This window comes from Strigops habroptila, unplaced genomic scaffold (genome assembly GCF_004027225.2).
Source record: "Strigops habroptila isolate Jane unplaced genomic scaffold, bStrHab1.2.pri NW_022045631.1_ctg1, whole genome shotgun sequence".
NCBI classification, from domain to species: domain Eukaryota; kingdom Metazoa; phylum Chordata; class Aves; order Psittaciformes; family Psittacidae; genus Strigops; species Strigops habroptila.
The window spans coordinates 266,495-286,977 of NW_022651108.1; the positions used below are offsets into that span (position 1 = coordinate 266,495).

The following is a 20,483-nucleotide window of genomic DNA, read 5'->3' on the forward strand; positions in this document are numbered from 1 at the left end:
GAGTGCCTTCTTTAGCGGGTCAGCCACGCGTGTTGGCTCCTACGCGTGTGCCGAGCTGGAGCACACGTGTCACAGCGCGGGGGGTGACGGGGATCCCCCTTTCCCACCCCCCCAGTGAGGCGCTGGGGAGGCGGGAGCTGCTGGAGCTCTTTTATTGGTTGCGGTTGGGGCAGGCGGGGGGGGGGTGGCAGCGACACGTGGCGACACGTGGCGACACATGTCGGCTGACGTCTGTTGAGCCAATGGACTCGCGGTGACCCACGTTGACTTGGCTTGGCCTGGACCACGTTGGCTCATGGTGGCTTCTCTTGACCTGCGTTGACTTGGCTTGCCCTATGTTGGCTCACAGAGCCCACATAGACTTGGGGTGGCCTTCATGGGCTCATGTTAGTCCAGATTGCTTTGGGTTGGCCTTCGTTGCCTTGGGTTGGCCTTCGTTGCCTTGGGTTGGCCTTCATTGCCTTGGGTTGCTCTTCATTGCCTTGGGTTGGCCTTCGTTGCCTTGGGTTGGCCTGCGTCGACTTGGGGTGACCTACGTTGACTTGGGGTGACCTGTGTTGACTTGCGTTGCTCTTCATTTACTTGGGTTGGCCTGCATTGACTTGGGTTGCCCTGCATTGAGTTGGGTTGACCTGTGTTGAGTTGGGTTGCCCTGCATTGACTTGGGTTGGCTTTCGTTGCCTTGGGTTGGCTTTCATTGCCTTGGGTTGGCCTTCATTGCCTTGGGTTGGCTTTCCTTGCCTTGGGTTGGCTTTCCTTGCCTTGGGTTGGCTTTCCTTGCCTTGGGTTGGCTTTCCTTGCCTTGGGTTGGCTTTCCTTGCCTTGGGTTGGCTTTCATTGCCTTGGGTTGCTCTCCATTGACGTGGGTTGCCCTGCCCCCCCGCCGCCGCCCGCTCAGCTGCACGTGCAGTAGTAGGACCTGATGGCGTTGTCCCAGTTGCCCAAGAGCCCCTTTTTCACCTCCTGCAAGCGCGGCACCGCGCCGGCCTTGAACGTTTTGGTCTTGCCCTTCTTGCCGCTGCGCGACCACACGTTCAGCTGGCAGCCGGTGCCCACCACCAGCGAGGAGATGCGGCCCGAGTAGCCCAGCGGCATGTAGGGCACGTCGGAGTCGGGAGCCACCACCAGGGACTTGCCGCCGCAGCACTGGTCGTAGTAGACGCTGTCGTCGGTGTAGAGCAGGGCGCAGGCGCGGCTCCCGTCGGCCGCCTGCAGGTCGCTCGCGCCGGGGCACTGCCCCGCGGCCGCGGCCACCAGCGCCCCCAGCACCGTCACCAGCAGCGCCGCCATCGCCGCCCGGCGCCGCCGCCGCCGCCGCACATATAGGCACGGCCAAGGGCGCGCCGTGGGAAGGGGCCCAGCTGGGACCCCAACACGCGTGGGAAGGGGCGCACGTGTGGGGCTGTCCCATGGGAGGGAGCAGGTGGGGCGGCACCACCCCAGCGTCCACCCAGTCCCATGGGAAGGGCCCCAGAGGCGTGACCCCCCCTCCAGTGTCCCCCAATGTCCCCAGAGGTGTGACCCCCCCTCCCAGTGTCCACCCAATGCCATGGGAAGAGCCCCAGAGGTGTGACCCCCCCTCCCAATGTCCACCCAACGCCATGGGAAGGGCCCCAGAGGTGTGACCCCCCCTCCCAATGTCCACCCAATGCCATGGGAAGGGCCCCAGAGGTGTGACCCCCCCTCCCAATGTCCACCCAACGCCATGGGAAGGGCCCCAGAGGTGTGACCCCCCCTCCCAATGTCCACCCAATGTCCCCAGAGGTGTGACCCCCCCTCCCAATGTCCACCCAACGCCATGGGAAGGGCCCCAGAGGTGTCACCCCCCCTCCCAGTGTCCACCCAATGCCATGGGAAGAGCCCCAGAGGTGTGACCCCCCCTCCCAATGTCCACCCAACGCCATGGGAAGGGCCCCAGAGGTGTGACCCCCCCTCCCAATGTCCACCCAATGTCCCCAGAGGTGTGACCCCCCCTCCCAATGTCCACCCAATGTCCCCAGAGGTGTGACCCCCCCTCCCAATGTCCACCCAATGTCCCCAGAGGTGTGACCCCCCCTCCCAGTGTCCACCCAATGCCATGGGAAGGGCCCCAGAGGTGTGACCCCCCCTCCCAATGTCCACCCAATGTCTCCAGAGGTGTGACCCCCCCTCCCAATGTCCACCCAACCCCATGGGAAGGGCCCCAGAGGTGTGACCCCCCCCTCCCAATGTCCACCCAATGCCATGGGAAAGGCCCCAGAGGTGTGACCCCCCCTCCCAATGTCCACCCAACCCCATGGGAAGGGCCCCAGAGGTGTGACCCCCCCTCCCAGTGTCCACCCAATGCCATGAGAAGGGACCAGATGTGACACCCCCACCCCCCCGGCCCTCACCATGGCCTTGGCCTTGGGGGAACTGAGCCATAGAATGGGGGGGGGGGGGGGAGGAGGGGGATGTATGTAAATGAGGGGGTAATTAAACCGGGAAGAGGGTCATTAGACAAAAGGGGGGGGATAAATCCTGGAGGGGGGTAATTAGTGATTGGAGGGGCATAATTCAGCAGGGCGGGGGGGTAATTAGCCGGGGGGGGTAATTAACAGGTGCCAAAGGGGGGGTGGTGTCATGCTACCAGGCCCCGCCTCTTCATTTGCATAGCAATTAGTCTCTTTCCCACCGCCCCCCCCCCGTATCCCGGCAACGGTCTCCTAGCAACGGGGGGGGGGGGGGGGGGGGGGGATGTCACTAACACCCCCCATCAACATAACCCCGAGGCGATTCTCTGCGGGCTCATATGAGGTTGCGCACACCCCCCCGCTCTCCCCATATCACATAGAGGGGATCCCCCCCCATATTGGACCCCCCCGCACCCATGGGACCCCCTCTCCCACCCGTGGGGCCCCCCACAGAGAGAGCGGCTCCCCCTCTTTTCGCACACAAAAGGTTTAATCCGGGGGGGGGAGGGGGGCACAGGTTTTTAATGTAAAAACTTGTGTTCAACACGGGGGAGAGGCCCGGGGGGGGGCGGCTGGGAAGGGGGGGGGGGGACAGGGTTTTGGGGGGGTCAAAGGGCAAAAGGAGGGGGGAAATGGGGCTGGGGGGGGATCCAGACCAGCCAGATGGGAGCCCCCGGGGGGGGGGACAAGGGGACACGGGGTGGGGGGGGACACCCGGGGACCCCCCCGGGACCCCCCAATGGGGGTTGCTTTGGGGGGGGGGCTGCGGGTCTCGTGTCATCTGTGCAGACATGTCAGTGGCGTGTGCGGGACCCCCAAAGGCCGAAGGCACCGCGAAGCCGGGGCGCACACGCGTGTCGGGGGCGCGGACACGCATGTTGGGGCGCGCACACGTGTGTCACGCATGGTTGGGGAGCACGTCAGTCCCATGGGGGGAAGCCCCTGGTGAGGCCCACACGTGTGCTGGGAGGTCCACACGCATGTCAGGGTGCACACGCATGTTCGGGGCACACACAAGAGTCCCAGGGCACGGATCCCCCCGTCGAGGCCCACACACATGTTGGGGGCCCACACACGTGTTGAGGGCACGTACACGTGTGTCCTGGTGCCCACATGCATGTGGGGTGTGGGCAGACACCCGATGGCACCCACCAGCACCCAGGGGTGCAGCAGGGTCCTGGGAAGGGGGGGGGGTTCAGGCACCCAAAGGTGCATTTAAGACACCCAGGGGTGGGTTTAGGACCCCAGGAGCACCCAAGGGTGCGTGTGAGCATCCAAGGCTGAGTTTGAGCACCCAAAGGTACCCAGGAGCACCCAAGGTTTCACTTGAGCACCCGAGGGTGGGTTCAGGACCCCAGGAGCACCCAAGGGCGCATGTGGGCAGGCAGGAGCACCCAAAGCTTCACAGGAGCACCCGAGCTGTGTTCAGGAACCCAAAGTGCACTTAGGTGCCCGGGAGCACCCAAGGGTCCATAAGAACACCCTGGAGCACCTCAGGGTGCATTTGGGCACCCAGGAGCACCCAAGCCTGGGTTGGAGCACCCACTGATCCATAGGAACACCCTAGAGCACCCTAAGTGTGCATTTGGGCACCTAGGAGCACCCAAGGCTGGGCTGGAGCACCCAAGGCTGGGTTGGAGCACCCAAGGGTCCACAGGAGCACCTCAGGGCGTTCCCAGCCCCGGCCTCTCCCCATTCCCCCCTCCCCATCCCCTCGGGGAGCCCCCCCGGGTGCTGCCCCCCCCGGCACCCCTCACACGGTGCTCTCGAGCATCCAGTGGGTGCTGCCGAAGCTCGGGCGCAGCGCGGGCGCCGCGTCCCCGCCTTGGTCGAGGCGCGGGAGGGAGCCGTGGCGTCGAGTCCGGGAGCGCCGCGGGAAGCTGTGGCTGCCCGAGCCCACGGTGAGGGGCGCCGCGATGGGCGCCGGCACCGCGGCCGCCGGGGGTTGCTCCGGGACCGGAGGCTCCGGGTCCGGGCTCCGGTGGGAGCCGTTGGTTTGGGAGCAGACGCTGGTGACCGTGGGGAGGCGCCGCGAAGCCGCCGCCGCTTTGTAGCGCGCCGTGAGGATGAGGATGAAGAGCAGGACGGAGGCGGCGATGGCGGCGCCGATGACGATGATGACGGTGCCCCCCAAGAAGTGGGCTCTGGGCAGCGCGGCGCAGCCCGGGGGGGAGGCGGAGCCGGCGGGGGCGGTGCTGAAGCGGACGCAGCCCAGAGGGTGGGTGACGGGCGGAGCGGAGCCCCCCGCGCCCTGCAGCGCCGCCACGCACAGCTCGTACTCGCGGCCCGCGGCCAGGTCCCGCAGCGTGAAGCTGCGGCTGGAGGGGGGCAGGAGCCTGCGGGGGGAGAGGGTGATGGGGGGACACGTAGGGCGCCCGCAGAGCAGCCGGAGAGCACGCACAGAGCACACGCACAGTACCTATAGCAGCCATAGAGCACACGCACAGTACCTGTAGCAGCCATAGAGCACACGCACAGTACCTATAGCAGCCATAGAGCACGCACAGAGCACACGCACAGCACCTATAGCAGCCATAGAGCACGCACAGAGCACACGCACAGCACCTATAGCAGCCATAGAGCACACGCACAGTACCTGTAGCAGCCATAGAGCACACGCACAGCACCTATAGCAGCCATAGAGCACGCACAGAGCACACGCACAGTACCTATAGCAGCCACAGAGCACGCATAGAGCACACATAGAGCACACACAGTATCTATAGCACCCATAGCGCAGCCACAGAGCACACATGGAGCACACACAGTACGTATAGCACCCATAGATCAGCCATAGAGCACGCATAGAGCACACACACAGCACCTATACAGCAGCCATAGAGCAGCCTTAGAGCATCCGTTAAGCATCCATACATTAGCTATAGCATCCATACAGCAGCCACAGAGTACACATAGAGCACGCACGCAGTACCTATACAGCATCCATACAGGAATCATAGAGCATCCATTGAGCATCCATACATCACCTACAGCATCCGTAAAGCAACCATAAAATACACATAGAGCATCCATACAGTACCTGTAGAGCACCCATAGAGCACACATAGAGCATCCAGACCATCCATACATAGAGCACACATAGAGCAGGCGTAAAGCATCCATACAGTACCTATAGCATCCATAGAGATCCATAGAGCACCGATAGAGCAGCCGTAGAGCAGCCATCGAGCATCCATACAATACCCATACAGCATCCAAAGAGCATCTATAGAGCACGCATAAAGCACCCATAGAGCATCCATAGAGCACATACAGAACGCACGTACAGCAGTCATACAGCAGCAATATAGTACCTATAGAGCACCCACAGAGCACACATAGAGCATCCATATAGCACACACAGAGCGGCCATAGAGCATCCATTGAGCATCCATGGAGCACTCATAGAGCAGCCATAGACCACACAGAGAGCATCCATTGAGCATCCATACAACACATATAGAGCATCTGTAGAGCGGCTATAGAGCATCCATTGGACATCCACACAGTACCTATAGAGCAGCCATTGAGCTCACATAGAGCATCCAGAGCATCCATACATAGAGCGCCCATAGAGCATCCATAGAGCACACATAGAGCACACATAAAGCAGCTATAGACCGTCCATACTGTACCTATAGAGCATCTATAGAGCATCTATAGAGCACACGTAGAGCATCCAGAGCACCCACACATGGAGCACACGCAGACCACCAGCAGCGCACGCAAAGCCCCCCCCAGGATCCCCCAGAACAAACCAGAGGCCCCAGTGTCCCCACAGCCCCTCCCAACCCCCTCAGAAGCCCCCCCGGCCCCCTAAACCCCCTTTAGGACCCTCTCAGGACTCTCCTGAGCTCCTCAGGGCCCCCCAAACCCACCCCTTAGAGCCCCCAGGACCCCCCAAACCCCCACCCAAGACCCCCAGGACCCCCAAACCCTCCCCCCATACCCTCTTATACCCCCCCTCCGTTACCTGTAAACTGGCGCCTCATCCCCGGAGCTGTTGTACTGGATCTGGAAGACGCGGACGCCGGGCACGTGGCGCTGCGGCAGCCACCGGATCCGCGCCGACGCCGCCGTCACCTCGGCCGCCACCACGCGCCGCTCGCCCGGCGCCCGCGTCTCATTGCCCCCGGCACGAGCCATGTCCGAGGCGCCGGGACCCACCGCGGTGGCACCGGCACCGCCATCGTCACCGGCGTCGCTGTGAGGGACCGGCAGCGGCAGAACCGTCACGGCCACGCGCGCGGCCGCCTCGCCGGCCGCGTTGGATGCCACGCAGGTGAAGGCGCCGTGGTCCCCGAGCGTGGCCACCCGCAGCTCCAAGGTGCCGTCGTGCCCCACGGCGCGGCGAGACCCGTTCTGCACCAAGCGCCCGTCCGGCCCCAGCCAATGCAGCGCCGGCAGCGGGTCCCCGGCGGCGGCACACGCCAGCGTCAAGGGTTGCCCCTCAATGACGGCAGCAGGATGCGCGGCCGCGGTGGCGATGGCGGGCGCGCGGCACGTCAGCTCCTCCTCCGGCACTGCCCAGAGCAAGCGCCCGGCCAGCGGCGGCGGCGAGGCGCAGCTCTCCAGCCGGTCCGGTTGCGCCAAGCGGCGCAGCCAAAGCAACTCGCAGTTGCAATGAAGCGGGTTCCCCCCCGCTGCCAGCGTAGGGCCCGGCGGCCCCGGCACTGGCGGCAAAGCGCGGAGCCGGTTGGCGGTGAGGTCCAAGCGCGCCAAGCGCGGTAACCGCGCCACGGTGCCGGCGGGGATGCGCTCCAAGAGGTTGTGGTCCAACGTGAGCGTGGCCAAACTGGCCATAGAGGCTACGGCGTCCCAGGGCAGCGCCGGGAGGTTGTTGTGGGACAGATCCAGGTCCTCCACGGTGGCGGCGAAGGCGGCGAAGGCGGCCGGTTCGATGGCGGCCAACTGGTTGTTGGCCAGGATGAGGTGGCGCAGGTTGGCCAGGCCGCGGAGCTGGGCGCCGCTCAGCGCCGGCAGCCGGTTGCCGTCGAGGTGGAGGGCGCGGAGGGCGCGGAGGTCGGCGAAGGCGCCGGGCGCCAGGCGCCGCAGCCCGTTGCGGGACAGCGTGAGGTGGACGAGGCTGCTCATGTTGGCGAAGTCGGAGCGTCCGACGGCGCCGATGAAGTTGTCGGCCAGGCGCAGCTCCACGGCGGCGCGGTCCAGCAGCGGCGGCACCGCCAGCAGCCCCGTGCGGGCGCACAGCAGCGTGGGGCTCGGAGCCGCCGCCGGGCACAGGCAGCGCGGGGGGCAGCGCGGGGGTCCCGCCGCCACCGCCCCCAGCACCACCAGCGGCACCAGCAGCTTCGCCATCCTGCGCCCCGCGGCGCCTGCGGGAGGGAGGGGGGTGAGGGGGGTAGGATGGGGAGGGGATGCAGGGTGGGATGGGGGGCGGATGTGGGGCAGGATGGGGGTTAGATGTGGGGTGAGATGTGGGGTGGGACCAGGGTTAGACGTGGGGCGGAATGGGGGTGAGATGGGGGGTGGGATGGGGTTTAGATGTGGGGTAGGAGCAGGGTTAGATATGGGGTGGGATGGGGGCAGATGGCGGGCAGGATGAGGGGTGGGATGAGGGGTGGGATGGGGGTGAGATGGGAGGTGGGACCAGGGTTAGGGGCAGATGTGGGGCAGATGTGGGATGCGGGTGAGATGGGGAGCGGGATGTGGGGCAGATGTGGGGCAGCATGGGGGTGGGATGAGGGGTGGGATGGGGGTTAGATGTGGGGTGGGATGGGGGTGAGGTGGGGGGTGGGATGTAGGGCAGGATGGGGGTGAGATGGGGGGCGGGACCAGGGTTAGACGTGGGGTGGGATGGGGTTTAGATGTGGGGTGGGACCAGGGTTAGATGTGGGGCAGGATGGGGTTTAGATGTGGGGAGGGACCAGGGTTAGATGTGGGGTGGGACGGGGGCAGATCAGGGGCAGATGTGGGGCAGGATCAGGGCCATGGGGCACAGTGGGGTGGGCTGGGGCTGAGGGCGTCCCCACCCGATCCCGTGTGATCCCATGTGCCCCCTGGAGCTCCCATGAGATCCCGTGTGATCCCGTGTTCTCCCATGTAACCCCATGTTCTTGCGTGTTCCCGTGTGATCCCGTGTTCTCCCATGTAACCCCATGTTCTTGCGTGTTCCCGTGTGATCCCGTGTTCTCCCATGTAACCCCATGTTCTTGTGTGTTCCCGTGTGATCCCGTGTCCCCATATGTCCCATGGGATCCCGCGGGACCCCCCCGGGACCTCTCACCTCCTCTCAAGGCTCCATCTTGGGCCCGTCCGGGCGTCGCCGCGGGGCCTGCGGGAGCAGATGGACCAGTATGGACCAGTATGGACCAGTATGGACCGGTACAGACCAGTATGGACCACTACAGATCAGTATGGACCAGTACAGACCAGTATGGAGCACTATGGACTAGTACAGACCAGGCAGTACCCACCAGTATGGCCCAGTATGGCCCAGTATGGCTCCATAAACCCCAGTACAGCCCAGTCCAGCCCAGCCCAGTCCAGCCCCGTCTGGCTCCACACACCCCAGTATGGCCCAGTCCAGCCCAGTACGGGACTGCACAGCCCAGTACAGGGGGTACAGCCCAGTACGGGAGTGCATGGCCCCGTATGGCCCAGTATGGCCCAATACAGACCAGTAGAGGATACATGGCTGATACAGACCCAGCACAGACCCAGTACGGCCCAGCATGAGAGCACACAGCCCAGTATGGCCCAGTATGGCCCAGTGTAAGAGCACAGGGCCCAGTGTAGCCCAGTACAGCCCAGTACGAGATGGCATGGCCCAGTACAGCCCGGTAAAGCCCAGTACAGCCCAGTACAGCCCAGTACGATCCAGTACAAGATGGCATGGCCCAGTATAGCCCAGTACAGCCCAGTACAAGATGGCATGGCCCAGTACAGCCCGGTACAGCCCAGTACAAGATGGCATGGCCCAGTATGGCCCGGTATGGCCCAGTACAGCCCAGTATAGCTCAGTATGGCCCAATACAGCCCACTACAGCCCAGTACAAGATGGCATGGCCCAGTACAGCCCAGTATGGCCCAGTACAAGATGGCATGGCCCAGTATGGCCCGGTATGGCCCACTATGGCCTAGTACAGCCCAGTACAAGACGGCATGGCCCAGTACAGCCCAGTATAGCCCAGTACAAGATAGCATGGCCCAGTATGGCCCGGTATGGCCCAGTACAGCCCAGTACAGCCCCATTCCCCCCCGTACCTGGGGTTCAGCCCACGGACGTTCCCATCGCAGCTCCGGGGGGGGGAACGGGCCCGGTTCAGGCCCCGCCCCGCGGGGGGACCATGGCCGGAGCGGGGGGGACCCGGATACCGGGATTGGGGTGGGGGAACCGGGCTATCGGGATACGGGGGGGGGGGGGGCACCGGGATATCGGGATCAGGATGGGGGGGCACCGGGATAATGGGATCGGGATGAGGATGGGTGGGGGGCGCACCGGGATACGGGGATCGGGATGAGGATGGAGGGGGGTTGGACCGGGATACCGGGATCGGGATGCTGGGGGTGGGCAGCGGGGGTTACCGGAGCGTACCGGGATGCAGGGATGAGGACCGGGATGCTGAGGGGGGCACCAGGATGCCGGGATCGGGATGCTGGGGGGGGTACCGGCGGTCGGGATCGGGGCGGGGGATGCCGGGATCGGGGCACCGGGATGCAGGGATGGGCACCGGGATGCTGGGATGGGGGGGGGGTACCGGGGCGCCGGGCCCGGGGCCCGGGGGGGGGGGCCGGGTGTTACCGGGGGGTCCCGGCGGGGTCGCGGGCGGGTCCCGGTGCAGCCCCGCGCCCGCCGGTCCAGGCCGCCGCCGCCGCTGGAGCCGCAGAAGCCGCCGGGGCGGGGCCGGGGGGGGCGGAGCCGCGGACGCGGCGGGGCCCGGAGCTACCGGTACCTCGGGCCGACACCGGGGCTGGGGCGCGCCGGGGACAATGGGGACAATGGGAGGCACTGGGGACACTGGGGGGTACTGGGGACACGGGCTGGGGGATACGGGGGGATACTGGGGCCCTGGGCTAGGGGGTACTGGGGGGCACTGGGGGACACTGGGAAGCACTGGGGGCACAGACTGCGGGCACTGGGGATACTGGGAATGCTGGGGATAGGGACTGGGGGATACTGGGAGGCACCGCGGGCACACTGGGGATGCACTGAGGACACGGGATAGTGGGGACATGGACTGGGGGCACTGGGGAGACTGGGGACAGGGACTGGGGGCACTGGGGAGACGGGGGACAGGGACTGGGGGCACTGGGGATACTGGGGACAGGGACTGGGGGCTCTGGGGAGACTGGGGACAGGGACTGGGGGCACTGGGGTGACGGGGGACATGGACTGGGGGCACTGGGGAGACTGGGAGGCACTGCAGACACACTGGGGATGCACTGGGGGATACAGGGTATACTGGGAGAGGCTGGGGACCTGGGAGCTGGGGACACTGGGGTTCACTGGGAGCCACTGGGGCAGCACTGGGGGCCATCAGGGCTATACTGGGGCTATACTGGGGACACTGGGGCCGCACTGGGGCTATACTGGGGCTATACTGGGGACACTGGGGCTGTACTGGGGCTATACTGGGGCTATACTGGGGCCACTGGTGCTATACTGGGGCCACTGGGGCTGTACTGGGGACACTGGGGCTGTACTGGGGCTATACTGGGGCCACTGGGGCTGTACTGGGGCCACTGGGGCTGTACTGGGGCTATACTGGGGCCACTGGGGCTATACTGGGGCTATACTGGGGCTGTACTGGGGACACTGGAGCTGTACTGGGGACACTGGAGCTATACCGGGGCTGTACTGGGGACACTGGAGCTGTACTGGGGACACTGGGGCTATACCGGGGCTGTACTGGGGCCACTGGGGCTGTACTGGGGACACTGGGGCTGTACTGGGGTCACTGAGGCTGTACTGGGGACACTGGGGCTGTACTGGGGTCACTGGGGCTGTACTGGGGCTATACTGGGGTCACCGGGGCTGTACTGGGGACACTGGGGCTGTACTGGGGACACTGGGGCTGTACTGGGGACACTGGGGCTGTACTGGGGCTGTACTGGGGTCACTGGGGCTGTACTGGGGCTGTACTGGGGTCACCGGGGCTGTACTGGGGACACTGGGGCTGTACTGGGGCTGTACTGGGGTCACCGGGGCTGTACTGGGGCGCAGTAGGGGGCGCCACCTCCCCTCCCGCGCAGGCCCCGCCCCCTCCACCAATCCCCGCCCCCTGGCGCGGGAGTGGGCGGTGCCATCCCGGGGGGGCGTGTCTTCATAGCGGAGAGGGGCGTATCCGTCGCAAAAAGGCGTATCTCTCCGCGGCCCCTTGATTGACATCCCCACCCTCCAATCGTCGCCCAGCGTATCCCCCCCTCCCTGTACGCCGCCCTCTCCCATTGGCCATTCCCTTGCGCGCGGCGGAAGGGGCCGGGTGGAGGCGTCGGGCGCACGCGCGGTGACGCAGTCACGCAGTGACGCGCTGACGTTGACGGCGGCGGGTGAGCGGCGGCGGCGGCGGCGGCGGCCCCGGGGGCACGATCGCGGCCTCGGCCCCGGCTCCCCCCGCTCCGGGCCCGGCCCCTTCCCGCGGCCCCGGCCCCGCCCCGGCCCCGGCAGCCGCCGCGTTCGCCGCCATGTGAGGGCCGGTCCCGCGTCCGCCCCTCCGCGGTGCCGCCGGTACCGGCCCCGTGATGATGTTCCGGGACCAGGTGGGGATCGTGGCGGGGTGGTTCAAGGCGTGGAACGAGTGCGAGCAAACCGTGGCGCTGCTCTCGCTGCTCAAGCGCGTCACCCGCACCCAGGCGCGGTTCCTGCAGCTCTGCCTCGAGCACTCGCTGGCCGATTGCACCGACATCCACCTCCGGGAGGCCGAGGCCAACAGCGCCGGTGAGCCCGGGGGGGGACCGGGGGGCGGGGGGGGCTCCATAGGGGGCTGCATGGGGCTTGGGGGGGCCTCCATGGGGGGCTCCAGGGGCAGGAGGGGTTGGGGGGGGCTCCATGGGGGGCTCCAGAGGGGGCTGTAGGGGCTCCATAGGGGGCTCTAGGGGCAGGGGAGGCTCCATAGAGGGCAGGGGGGTGCTGGAAGGGCTCCAGGGGTTACAGGAGGCTCCATGGGGGGCTCCAGGGGGCAGGGGGGTGCTGAGGGGGCTGCATGAGGGGCTCCATAGGGGGTTCCAGGCAGCAGGAGGGGTGCTGGGGGGGCTCCAGAGAGCAGGAGGGGCTCCATAGGGGGCTCCAAGGGGCAGGGGACTTCATAGGGAGCTCCAGGGAGCAGAAGGGGCTCCATAGGGGGCTCCATAGGGAAGGGGGGTGCTGAGGGGGTTGGGGGGGGCTCCAGGGGGCTGGGGGGGCGCCATAGAGGGCAGAGGGGTGCTGGGGGGGGGCTCCATAGAGACCTTCAGGGGGCAGGGGGGGCTCCATAGGGGGCTTCAGGGGGCTGTGGGGTGCTGGGGGGGGCTCCATAGGGGCTGAGGGGGCACCATGGGGGGGCTCCAGGGGGCTGGGAGGGCTTCATAGAGGGCAGGGGAGTGCTGGGGGGGCTGCATAAGGGGCTCCAGGGGGCAGGAGGGGTGCTGGGGGGGCTCCAGGGGGATGGGGGGGCTCCACAGGGTGCTCCATAGGGGGCTGCAGGGGGCAGGGGGGCACTGGGGGGGGGCTCCATAGGGAGCTCCAGGGTGCAGGGCGGGCTCCAGGGGGCAGGGGGGTGCTAGGGGCTCCATAGGGGGCTCCGGGGGGGGGCTTCATGGGGCAGGGGTGTGCTAGGGGCTCCATAGGGGGCTCCATGGGGGGCTCCAGGGGGCAGGAGGGGCTCCAGGGGGGGTTCCATGGGGGCTCCAGGGGGCAGGGGGGGTTCCATAGGGGGTCCAGGGGGCAGGGGGGTGCTGGGGGAGCCCTGAGGGGGTGACAGGATCCCCAGGGATACCCTGGGCTAAAGCTGAGGACACCAAGGGCCACCCCAGGGCCACCCATAAGCGCTCAGTGAGCACCCAGGACCTGTCTGGGGCCCCCCCTGAACACTCAGTGCCCACCCAGGCCCGCCCCCAAGCCCTCAGCGCCCACCCAGCGCCCCCCTGAAGAACTCAGCACCCCGCTAAGCTGTCAATGCCCACCCAGTGCCACCCCTTAAGGACTCAGTGCCCACCCGGTGCCCCCCCCAAGCACTCAGTGTCCACCCAGGCCCCCCCTAAGCCCTCAGCACCCAACTGGTGCCACCCCTTAAGGACTCAATGCCCACCCAGGCCCCCCCTAAGCCCTCAATGCCCACCTAGTGCCCCCCCCTTAAGAACTCAGCACCCCCCAAGCCCTCAATGCCCACCCGGTGCCACCCCTGAAGAACTCAGCACCCCCCCAAGCCCTCAATGCCCACCCAGCACCACCCCTGAAGAACTCAGCACCCCCCAAGCCCTCAATGCCCACCCAGCACCACCCCTGAAGAACTCAGCACCCCCCAAGCCCTCAATGCCCACCCAGCACCACCCCTGAAGAACTCAGCACCCCCCCAAGCCCTCAATGCCCACCCGGTGCCACCCCTGAAGAACTCAGCACCCCCCCAAGCCCTCAATGCCCACCCAGCACCACCCCTGAAGAACTCAGCACCCCCCAAGCCCTCAATGCCCACCCAGCACCACCCCTGAAGAACTCAGCACCCCCCAAGCCCTCAATGCCCACCCGGTGCCACCCCTGAAGAACTCAGCACCCCCCAAGCCCTCAATGCCCACCCAGCACCACCCCTGAAGAACTCGGCACCCCCCAAGCCCTCAGCCCCCCCGTTGGGCCCCCTACAGCCCCCCCTCGCTCTCCCCCCGGCAGCCGCCATCCGGCAGTGGCCGCAGGAGCCGGCCGAGGCGGCCGTGGCGCTGCTGCTGGCGCACCTCCCGCTGCTGCAGCCGGGCAACGCGGCGGCCAAGGCCGAGTACATGAAGCGGCTGCAGACGGTGCTGGCCTACGCCATCGAGAGCAACCGCTGCGTGGAGGAGAGCCGGCAGCTGCTGTCCTACGCGCTCATCCACCCCGCCACCACCCTGGACGACCGCAGCGCCCTGGCGCTCTGGCTGGGGCACCTGGAGGAGCGCTTGGCTGCCGGGCCCCCCCCGCCGCCCCCCCCGCCAGCCGCCCCGCGGGCGCCCCCCGCCGCCGCCGCCGCCGCTCGCCGCCCCCCCCCGGCGCACGAGTGGCCTGAGCACGGGGCACCCCCGGAGCTGGGCTCGGCTTGGCCCGAGCCCCCCCCGCGGGAGAACGGGCACCCCCAGTTTCAAGCAGCACCGCCCGGCGGTGGGAATGGGCTGGGGGGAGCGGGTGAGTGGGGATGGGGGGGGCTGGAGAGGGGGTTTGGGGGGGTGGGAAGGGGTTTGGGGGGGTTGGGAAGGGATAAGGGGGGCTGGCAAGGGGTTTGGGGGGGCCGGGAAGGGGCTTGGGGGGGTGGGAAGGGGTTTGGAAGAGCAGGGAAGCGGTTTGGGGGGTCCAGGAAGGAGCTTGGGGGGTGGGAAGGGGTTTGAGAGAGCAGGGAAGCAGTTTGGGGGGGCTGGGAAGGGATTTGGGGGGGCCGGGAAGGGGCTTGGGGGGGTGGGAAGGGGTTTGGGAGAGCAGGGAAGGGGTTTGGGGGGCCTGAGAAGGGGTATGGGGGGGCTGCGAAGGGATTTGGGGGGCATAGAAGGGGTGGGGGGGGCTGGGAAGGGGTTTGGGGAGGCATTGAAGAGGTTTGGGGGGGCTGGGAAGGGATAAGGGGGGGGGCATGGAAGCGGTTTGGGGGCTGGGAGGGAGTTTGGGGGGGCTGTTAGGGCTGGGGCCGGACCTGGGGGGGTACATTCAGGGCCAAGCAGTGCCCTGGGGGGGGGGGCGGTGTGTCCCATTAGACATGAGGGCTCCCCCCTGACACCCCCGCCCCATGTTCCCCCAGCTCTGCCCTGCCCATTGCACCCCAGCCCCTTGAAGCGCTCCTTGGGGGTAGCCGGTCCCCCCCCCCCCGAGCGAATGGCCCGGGGGGGGGGGGGGCCGTGGCGGGAACAGCGAGGACCCCCCCGTGGCCATCCCCCCCCCCCCGGGCCGGGGTCCCTTTGGGGACCACGCGCCGCTGTCGCCCCAGAGCAGCGTGGCCTCCTCGGGCAGCGAGCACACTGAGGAGGGGCCCCCCGGCAGGAACAGCTTCCAGGAGGACGGCAGCGGCATGAAGGGTGAGGGGGGGCCCGGGGGGGGGCGCTGGGGGGGGGGGGACACGGCATTTTATGCTGCCCCCCCCCCAGATGTCCCGTCGTGGCTGAAGAGCCTCCGGCTGCACAAGTACGCGGCGCTCTTCTCGCAGATGAGCTACGAGGAGATGATGACGCTGACGGAGCATCACCTCGAGTCGCAGGTACCACAGAAAGGGGCCCCCCCCGGGTATGTTGGGGTGTCCCCCCCTTCCCCCCCCAGGAGGGGACCCCCCCCCCAAATCGGGTGTTTTTCCTGCCCCCCCCCCCCCCCCCCCCCCCCCCCCAGAACGTCACTAAGGGCGCGCGGCACAAGATCGCGCTGAGCATCCAGAAGCTGCGCGAGAGGCAGAGCGTGCTCAGGGCGCTGGAGAAGGTGCGACATGGGTGCTGCTGGGTCCCCGCGAGGTCCCAAGGGTGCTACTGAGTCCCTATGGGTGCCTGCGGGTGGCACAGGGGTCCCCAAGGGTGGCGCTGGGTCCCCGCGAGGTCCCAAGGGTGCTACTGAGTCCCTATGGGTCACTGTGGGTGATGCTGGGTGGCTCCAGGGGTGACACTGGGTGGCTCTAGGTGTCCCCAAGGGTGGCACTGGGATCCCCAGGGGAGGCACTGGGTACCTTTGGGTGTCCCCAAGGGTGACACTGGGTGGCTCTGGGGTCCCCAAGAGTGGCACTGGGTGGCTCTGGGTGTCCCCAAGGGTGGCTCTGGGGTCCCCAAGGGTGGCACTGGGTAGCTCTGGGTGTCCCCAAGGGTGACACTGGGTGGCTCTGGGTGTCCCCAAGGGTGGCACTGGGGTCCCCAGGGGAGGCACTGGGTACCTTTGGGTGTCCCCAAGGGTGACACTGGGTGGCTCTGGGGTCCCCAAGGGTGGCGCTGCGTCCGTATGAGGTCCCAAGGGTGCTACTGAGTCCCTATGGGTCACTGTGGGTGTTGCTGGGTGGCTCCAGGGGTGACACTGGGTGGCTCTGGGTCGCTCTGGGGTCCCCAAGGGTGGCACTGGGTGGCTGTGGGTGGCTTTGAGGTCCCCAAGGGTGACAGTGGGGTCCCCAGGGGTGGCACTGGAGTCCCCAAGGGTGACAGTGGGGTCCCCAGGGGTGACACTGGGTGGCTCTGGGTGGCTTTGGGGTCCCCGGGGGTGTCCCCGGTGTCCCCACGTGCCCGTGTCCCCACAGGACATCCTGGAGGGGGGGAACCTGTGGTCGGCGCTGCAGGAGCTGCAGCAGATCCTCAGCACCCCCATCAAGGGCTTCCGGCCCCCCCCCGCCGCGCCGCCCCCCCCCGAGGGGCCCCCCCCGGCGCCCGGGGACACCTTCCCCCCCCCCCCGCACCCGGCCACCGACCCCGAGGCCCCCGCGGCCCCGGTGCCCGACGGGGACATCCCGGGGCAGTTCACACGCGTCATGGGCAAAGGTGGGGCCGGGGGGGCTGTGGGTGCTGGGGGGGCGTCTGAGGGTGCTAGAAAGGGGAACCTGAGGGTGCTGGGGGGGGATTCTTGGGTGCTGGGAGGGGGCTATGGGTGCTGGGGGTGGGTCTGAGGGTGCCGAGGGCAGCTCTGTGGGTGCTGGGGGGGGGGTCTGAGGGTGCTGTGGGGGGGTCTATGGGTGCTGGGGGGTGTCTATGGGTGCTGAGGGGGGTCTATGCGTGCTGAGGGGGCTGTCTATGGGTGCTCGGGAGGGGGTCTGTGTGTGCTGAGGGGGGGTCTATGGGTGCTGGGGAGTGTCTATGGGTGCTAAAGGGGGGCTGAGGGTGCTGGGGGGGGTCTACGGGTGCTGGGGGGGGTTCTTGGGTGCTGGGGTGGGCTGTCTATGGGTGCAGGGGGGGTCTCAGTGTCCCACGGTGGGGGTTGTCAGGGGTGCTCTGTGTGTCTCTGGGTGTTACAAGGGGTCCATGGGTGCTGGGGGGGGGGGTCAGGGTGGCCGGGGGGGGGCGGTGGGTGCTGACCCCCCCGCAGTGTGCACGCAGCTGCTGGTGTCGCGCCCGGACGAGGAGAACATCAGCTCCTACCTGCAGCTGCTGGAGAAGTGCCTGAGCCACGAGGTGAGGGGGGACCCCCCCAGCCCCCCCCAGCCCCCCCAGCACCCCCCAGCCCCCCCCCGGCACCCAGCCCCCCCCACCGCCGTGCCCCCCCCGCAGGCGTTCACGGAGACGCAGAAGAAGCGGCTCCTCTCCTGGAAGCAGCAGGTCCTGAAGCTGCTCCGCGCCTGCCCCAAGAAGCTGCCGCTCGACGGCCCCGGCTACCGGCCCCCCAAGGGGTGAGTGCGGCTGGGGGGGCATGGGGGGGGGATGGGGGGGGCAGGACCCCCCCGCAGCGCCCAGCACCCGGGGGGACCCCCCCAGTGTCATACAGAGACCACCAATAGCACAAACAGCTGGGGACCCCCCCAGCATCACACGCGCCCAGGGACCCCCCCGCAGCATCAAACACACACACAGGGACCCCCCCAGCACCAGGGGCCCCCCCCAGCATCACACACACCCAGGGACCCCCCCCCCCCTGCAGCACCAGGGACCCCCCCAGCATCACACACACACACCCAGGGACCCCCCCAGCACCAGGGACCCCCCCAGCATCACACACACCCATTGGCCCCCCCAGCATCACACGCACCCAGTGACCCCCCCCAACACCAGGGACCCCGCCAGTGCTACAATGGGTCTATTTGGGGGGTGTGTTTGGGACCCTTTGGGTGCTGTTTGGGGGGGTCCCAGCCCCCCCAATGCCCCATTTCTCCCCCGGGTGTCTGTGTGCCCCCCCCCAATCCAGGGGCGCTTCCCCCCCCCTCACGCCCCACTTTGTCCCTGTCCCCCCCCCACAGCTGGGCCTTCGGCTCCAACTCGCTCCCCATAGCTGGCTCTGTGGGGGGGGCGGGGGGGCGCCGGGGGCAGCGCCCCTTCGTGTGCCCCCCCCGGGCGCTGCCCCCCGCCCGCCTGGGGCTGCTGGGACCCGCGGGGGGGGCGCCGGCCCCACGGCCCCCCCTGGGAGCGCCCCCCCTGAGCACCCAGGGGAGACAGGTGGGTGCTGGGGGGGTCGGGGGGGGTGGGGCAGGTTTGGGGGGTCTTACAGGAATTGGGGGGGTTCTGTGGGGTTGGGGGGGTCCTATAGGGTTGGGGGGGCAGATTTGGGGGGGTCCTATAGGACTGGGGGGGAAGATTTGGGGGGGCTCTTATGGGATGTGGGGGGGTTCTGTGGGGTTTGGGGGGGTCCTATAGGGTTGGGAGGACAGATATGGGGGGGTCCCGGGGGATTTGGGGGAGGTCTTATGGGACTCGGGTGGTCCTATAGGGTTGGGGGGGCAGATTTGGGGGGGATCTGTGGGATTTGGGGGGGTGCTTACAGGATTTGGGGGGGTCCTGTAGGGTGGGGGGGGGCAGAGTAGGGGGGGTTCTTATGGGATTTGGGGGGGTCCTGTGGGGTTGGGGGGGCAGGTTTGGGGCAGGTCTTATGGGATTTGGGGGGGTCCCTGGGAATCTGGGGGAGTTCTTATGGGATTTGGGGGGGTGCTGTGAGGTTTGGCTGCCTTTGGGGGGGCCCTTTGTTGGGGTTCCCCCCCCGTGACCCCCTTGTCCCCCCCCAGAGCCTGTGGTTCGGGGCGGGGGGGGCTGGGGGGGGCCGCAGTGGGGTGCAGAGAACACACTCGCTGCCCGTGCACTCGCCCCAGGCGCTGCTCAGCTTCCCCCAGGGTACGGGGGGGGCACGCGGGGGGGGGGGACCCCAAAACATGGGGGGGGGCAAATGGGGGGGGACACGGACCCCAAAATATTGGGGAGGGCCTGAAACTGGGGGGGGGGGACCCAAATGGGGAAGCGGCTTGAAACTTGGGGGGGGGGGGGGGCCCAAAACATATGGGGGGACCCAAATGGGGAGGGGGCCTGAAACATGGGGGGGGGGGGGGGCCCAAAACTGGGGGGGGTCCCAAAAACATTGAGGGATTTCTAAATGCCTTGGGGGGTGGGGGGGGGCTATTTCCCTCCCCATTTTGGGGGTCCCAGGGGGATGTTGGGGGGCTGAGGTGGAGGGGGGTGTCAGGGCCCCCCCAATCCCTTTCTAATGTGTGTGTCCCCCCCCCCACAGAGTGCCCCCCCCCCGGCACGGACCTGGAGATCAACCCCACGCTGGAGTCGCTGTGTCTGAGCATGACGGAGCACGCGCTGGGCGGTGAGGGGGGCCCGGGGGGGGGGCACGGGGGGTGGGGTGGGGGTGTCATTATGGGGGGGGGGGGGTCTCCCCAATGGGACCCCCCCATGAGCTCTGTGTCCCCCCCACACAGACGGCACAGACAAGACCTCGACCATCTGATGGCGCCGCCCCCCCCACATTTAGGGGGGGTCAAAGGAGGGGGGGGGGTCACCCCCTTAAGCCCCCCCTCCCCCCACCCCCTTTAACCCCCCCTTGACCCCCCCGAGGGGGGGAGGGGTTCCCATAACCACGCCTCCTCCCCCCCCCCCCAATATGGGGTAGTCCCATGGGGGGGGGCGCGGCCTCGGCGGGGGGGGTGCGGGCGGGGCCAATGACGTCACGGGGTGTGGGCGGGGCCATGTGACACTACGGGGGGGGCGGGGCTCTCCTGCGCCCTGGGTTTTGGGGGGGGGTTCCCGTGTTTGACCCTTCCCCCCCCCTCCGCCCCCCCCCCCAAATTTGGGGCTTTTTTGTTGTGTTTCATTATTATTATTATTCCCCCCCCCCAGCCCCAGCGCGTGGGGGGGGTGGGGCGGGGGGGGTGGGGGAACCCCCATATTTAGGTACATGGCAGCGCCCCCTCCCCCCACCCACCCCCCCCCTCGGTACAGCCCCTCCCCCCCCCTTCCCCCCCCCCTTTTAGCGGCCCCTCGCGATAGAAACCGTTATTTTAGATA

General features: G+C 67.7%; 3 protein-coding genes across 3 annotated transcripts; 1 reads left to right on the top strand and 2 right to left on the bottom strand.

Annotated features, from left to right (window-relative positions):
- Positions 1 to 894: 894 nt before the first annotated feature.
- SYCN (syncollin) lies at positions 895 to 1,290 on the bottom strand. The gene has a single exon (XM_030475161.1). The coding sequence runs from the start codon at positions 1,288 to 1,290 to the stop codon at positions 895 to 897; it is 396 nt and encodes a 131-aa protein (XP_030331021.1).
- A 1,613-nt stretch (positions 1,291 to 2,903) lies between these two features.
- On the bottom strand, positions 2,904 to 10,089 carry LRFN1 (leucine rich repeat and fibronectin type III domain containing 1). The gene is made up of 4 exons (XM_030475163.1): positions 9,657 to 10,089; positions 8,677 to 8,724; positions 6,406 to 7,765; positions 2,904 to 4,768 (listed from the first exon to the last, which is right to left on the bottom strand). The coding sequence occupies exons 3-4, from the start codon at positions 7,746 to 7,748 to the stop codon at positions 4,186 to 4,188; spliced, it is 1,926 nt and encodes a 641-aa protein (XP_030331023.1). The 5' UTR covers positions 7,749 to 7,765; positions 8,677 to 8,724; positions 9,657 to 10,089; the 3' UTR covers positions 2,904 to 4,185.
- Positions 10,090 to 11,911: 1,822 nt separating this feature from the next.
- SAMD4B (sterile alpha motif domain containing 4B) lies at positions 11,912 to 20,483 on the top strand. Its single transcript, XM_030475162.1, has 13 exons — positions 11,912 to 12,330; positions 14,254 to 14,739; positions 15,341 to 15,396; positions 15,473 to 15,614; positions 15,684 to 15,793; positions 15,919 to 16,005; positions 16,802 to 17,039; positions 17,581 to 17,666; positions 17,763 to 17,881; positions 18,446 to 18,641; positions 19,205 to 19,310; positions 19,702 to 19,785; positions 19,898 to 20,483. The coding sequence occupies exons 1-13, from the start codon at positions 12,135 to 12,137 to the stop codon at positions 19,924 to 19,926; spliced, it is 1,935 nt and encodes a 644-aa protein (XP_030331022.1). The 5' UTR covers positions 11,912 to 12,134; the 3' UTR covers positions 19,927 to 20,483.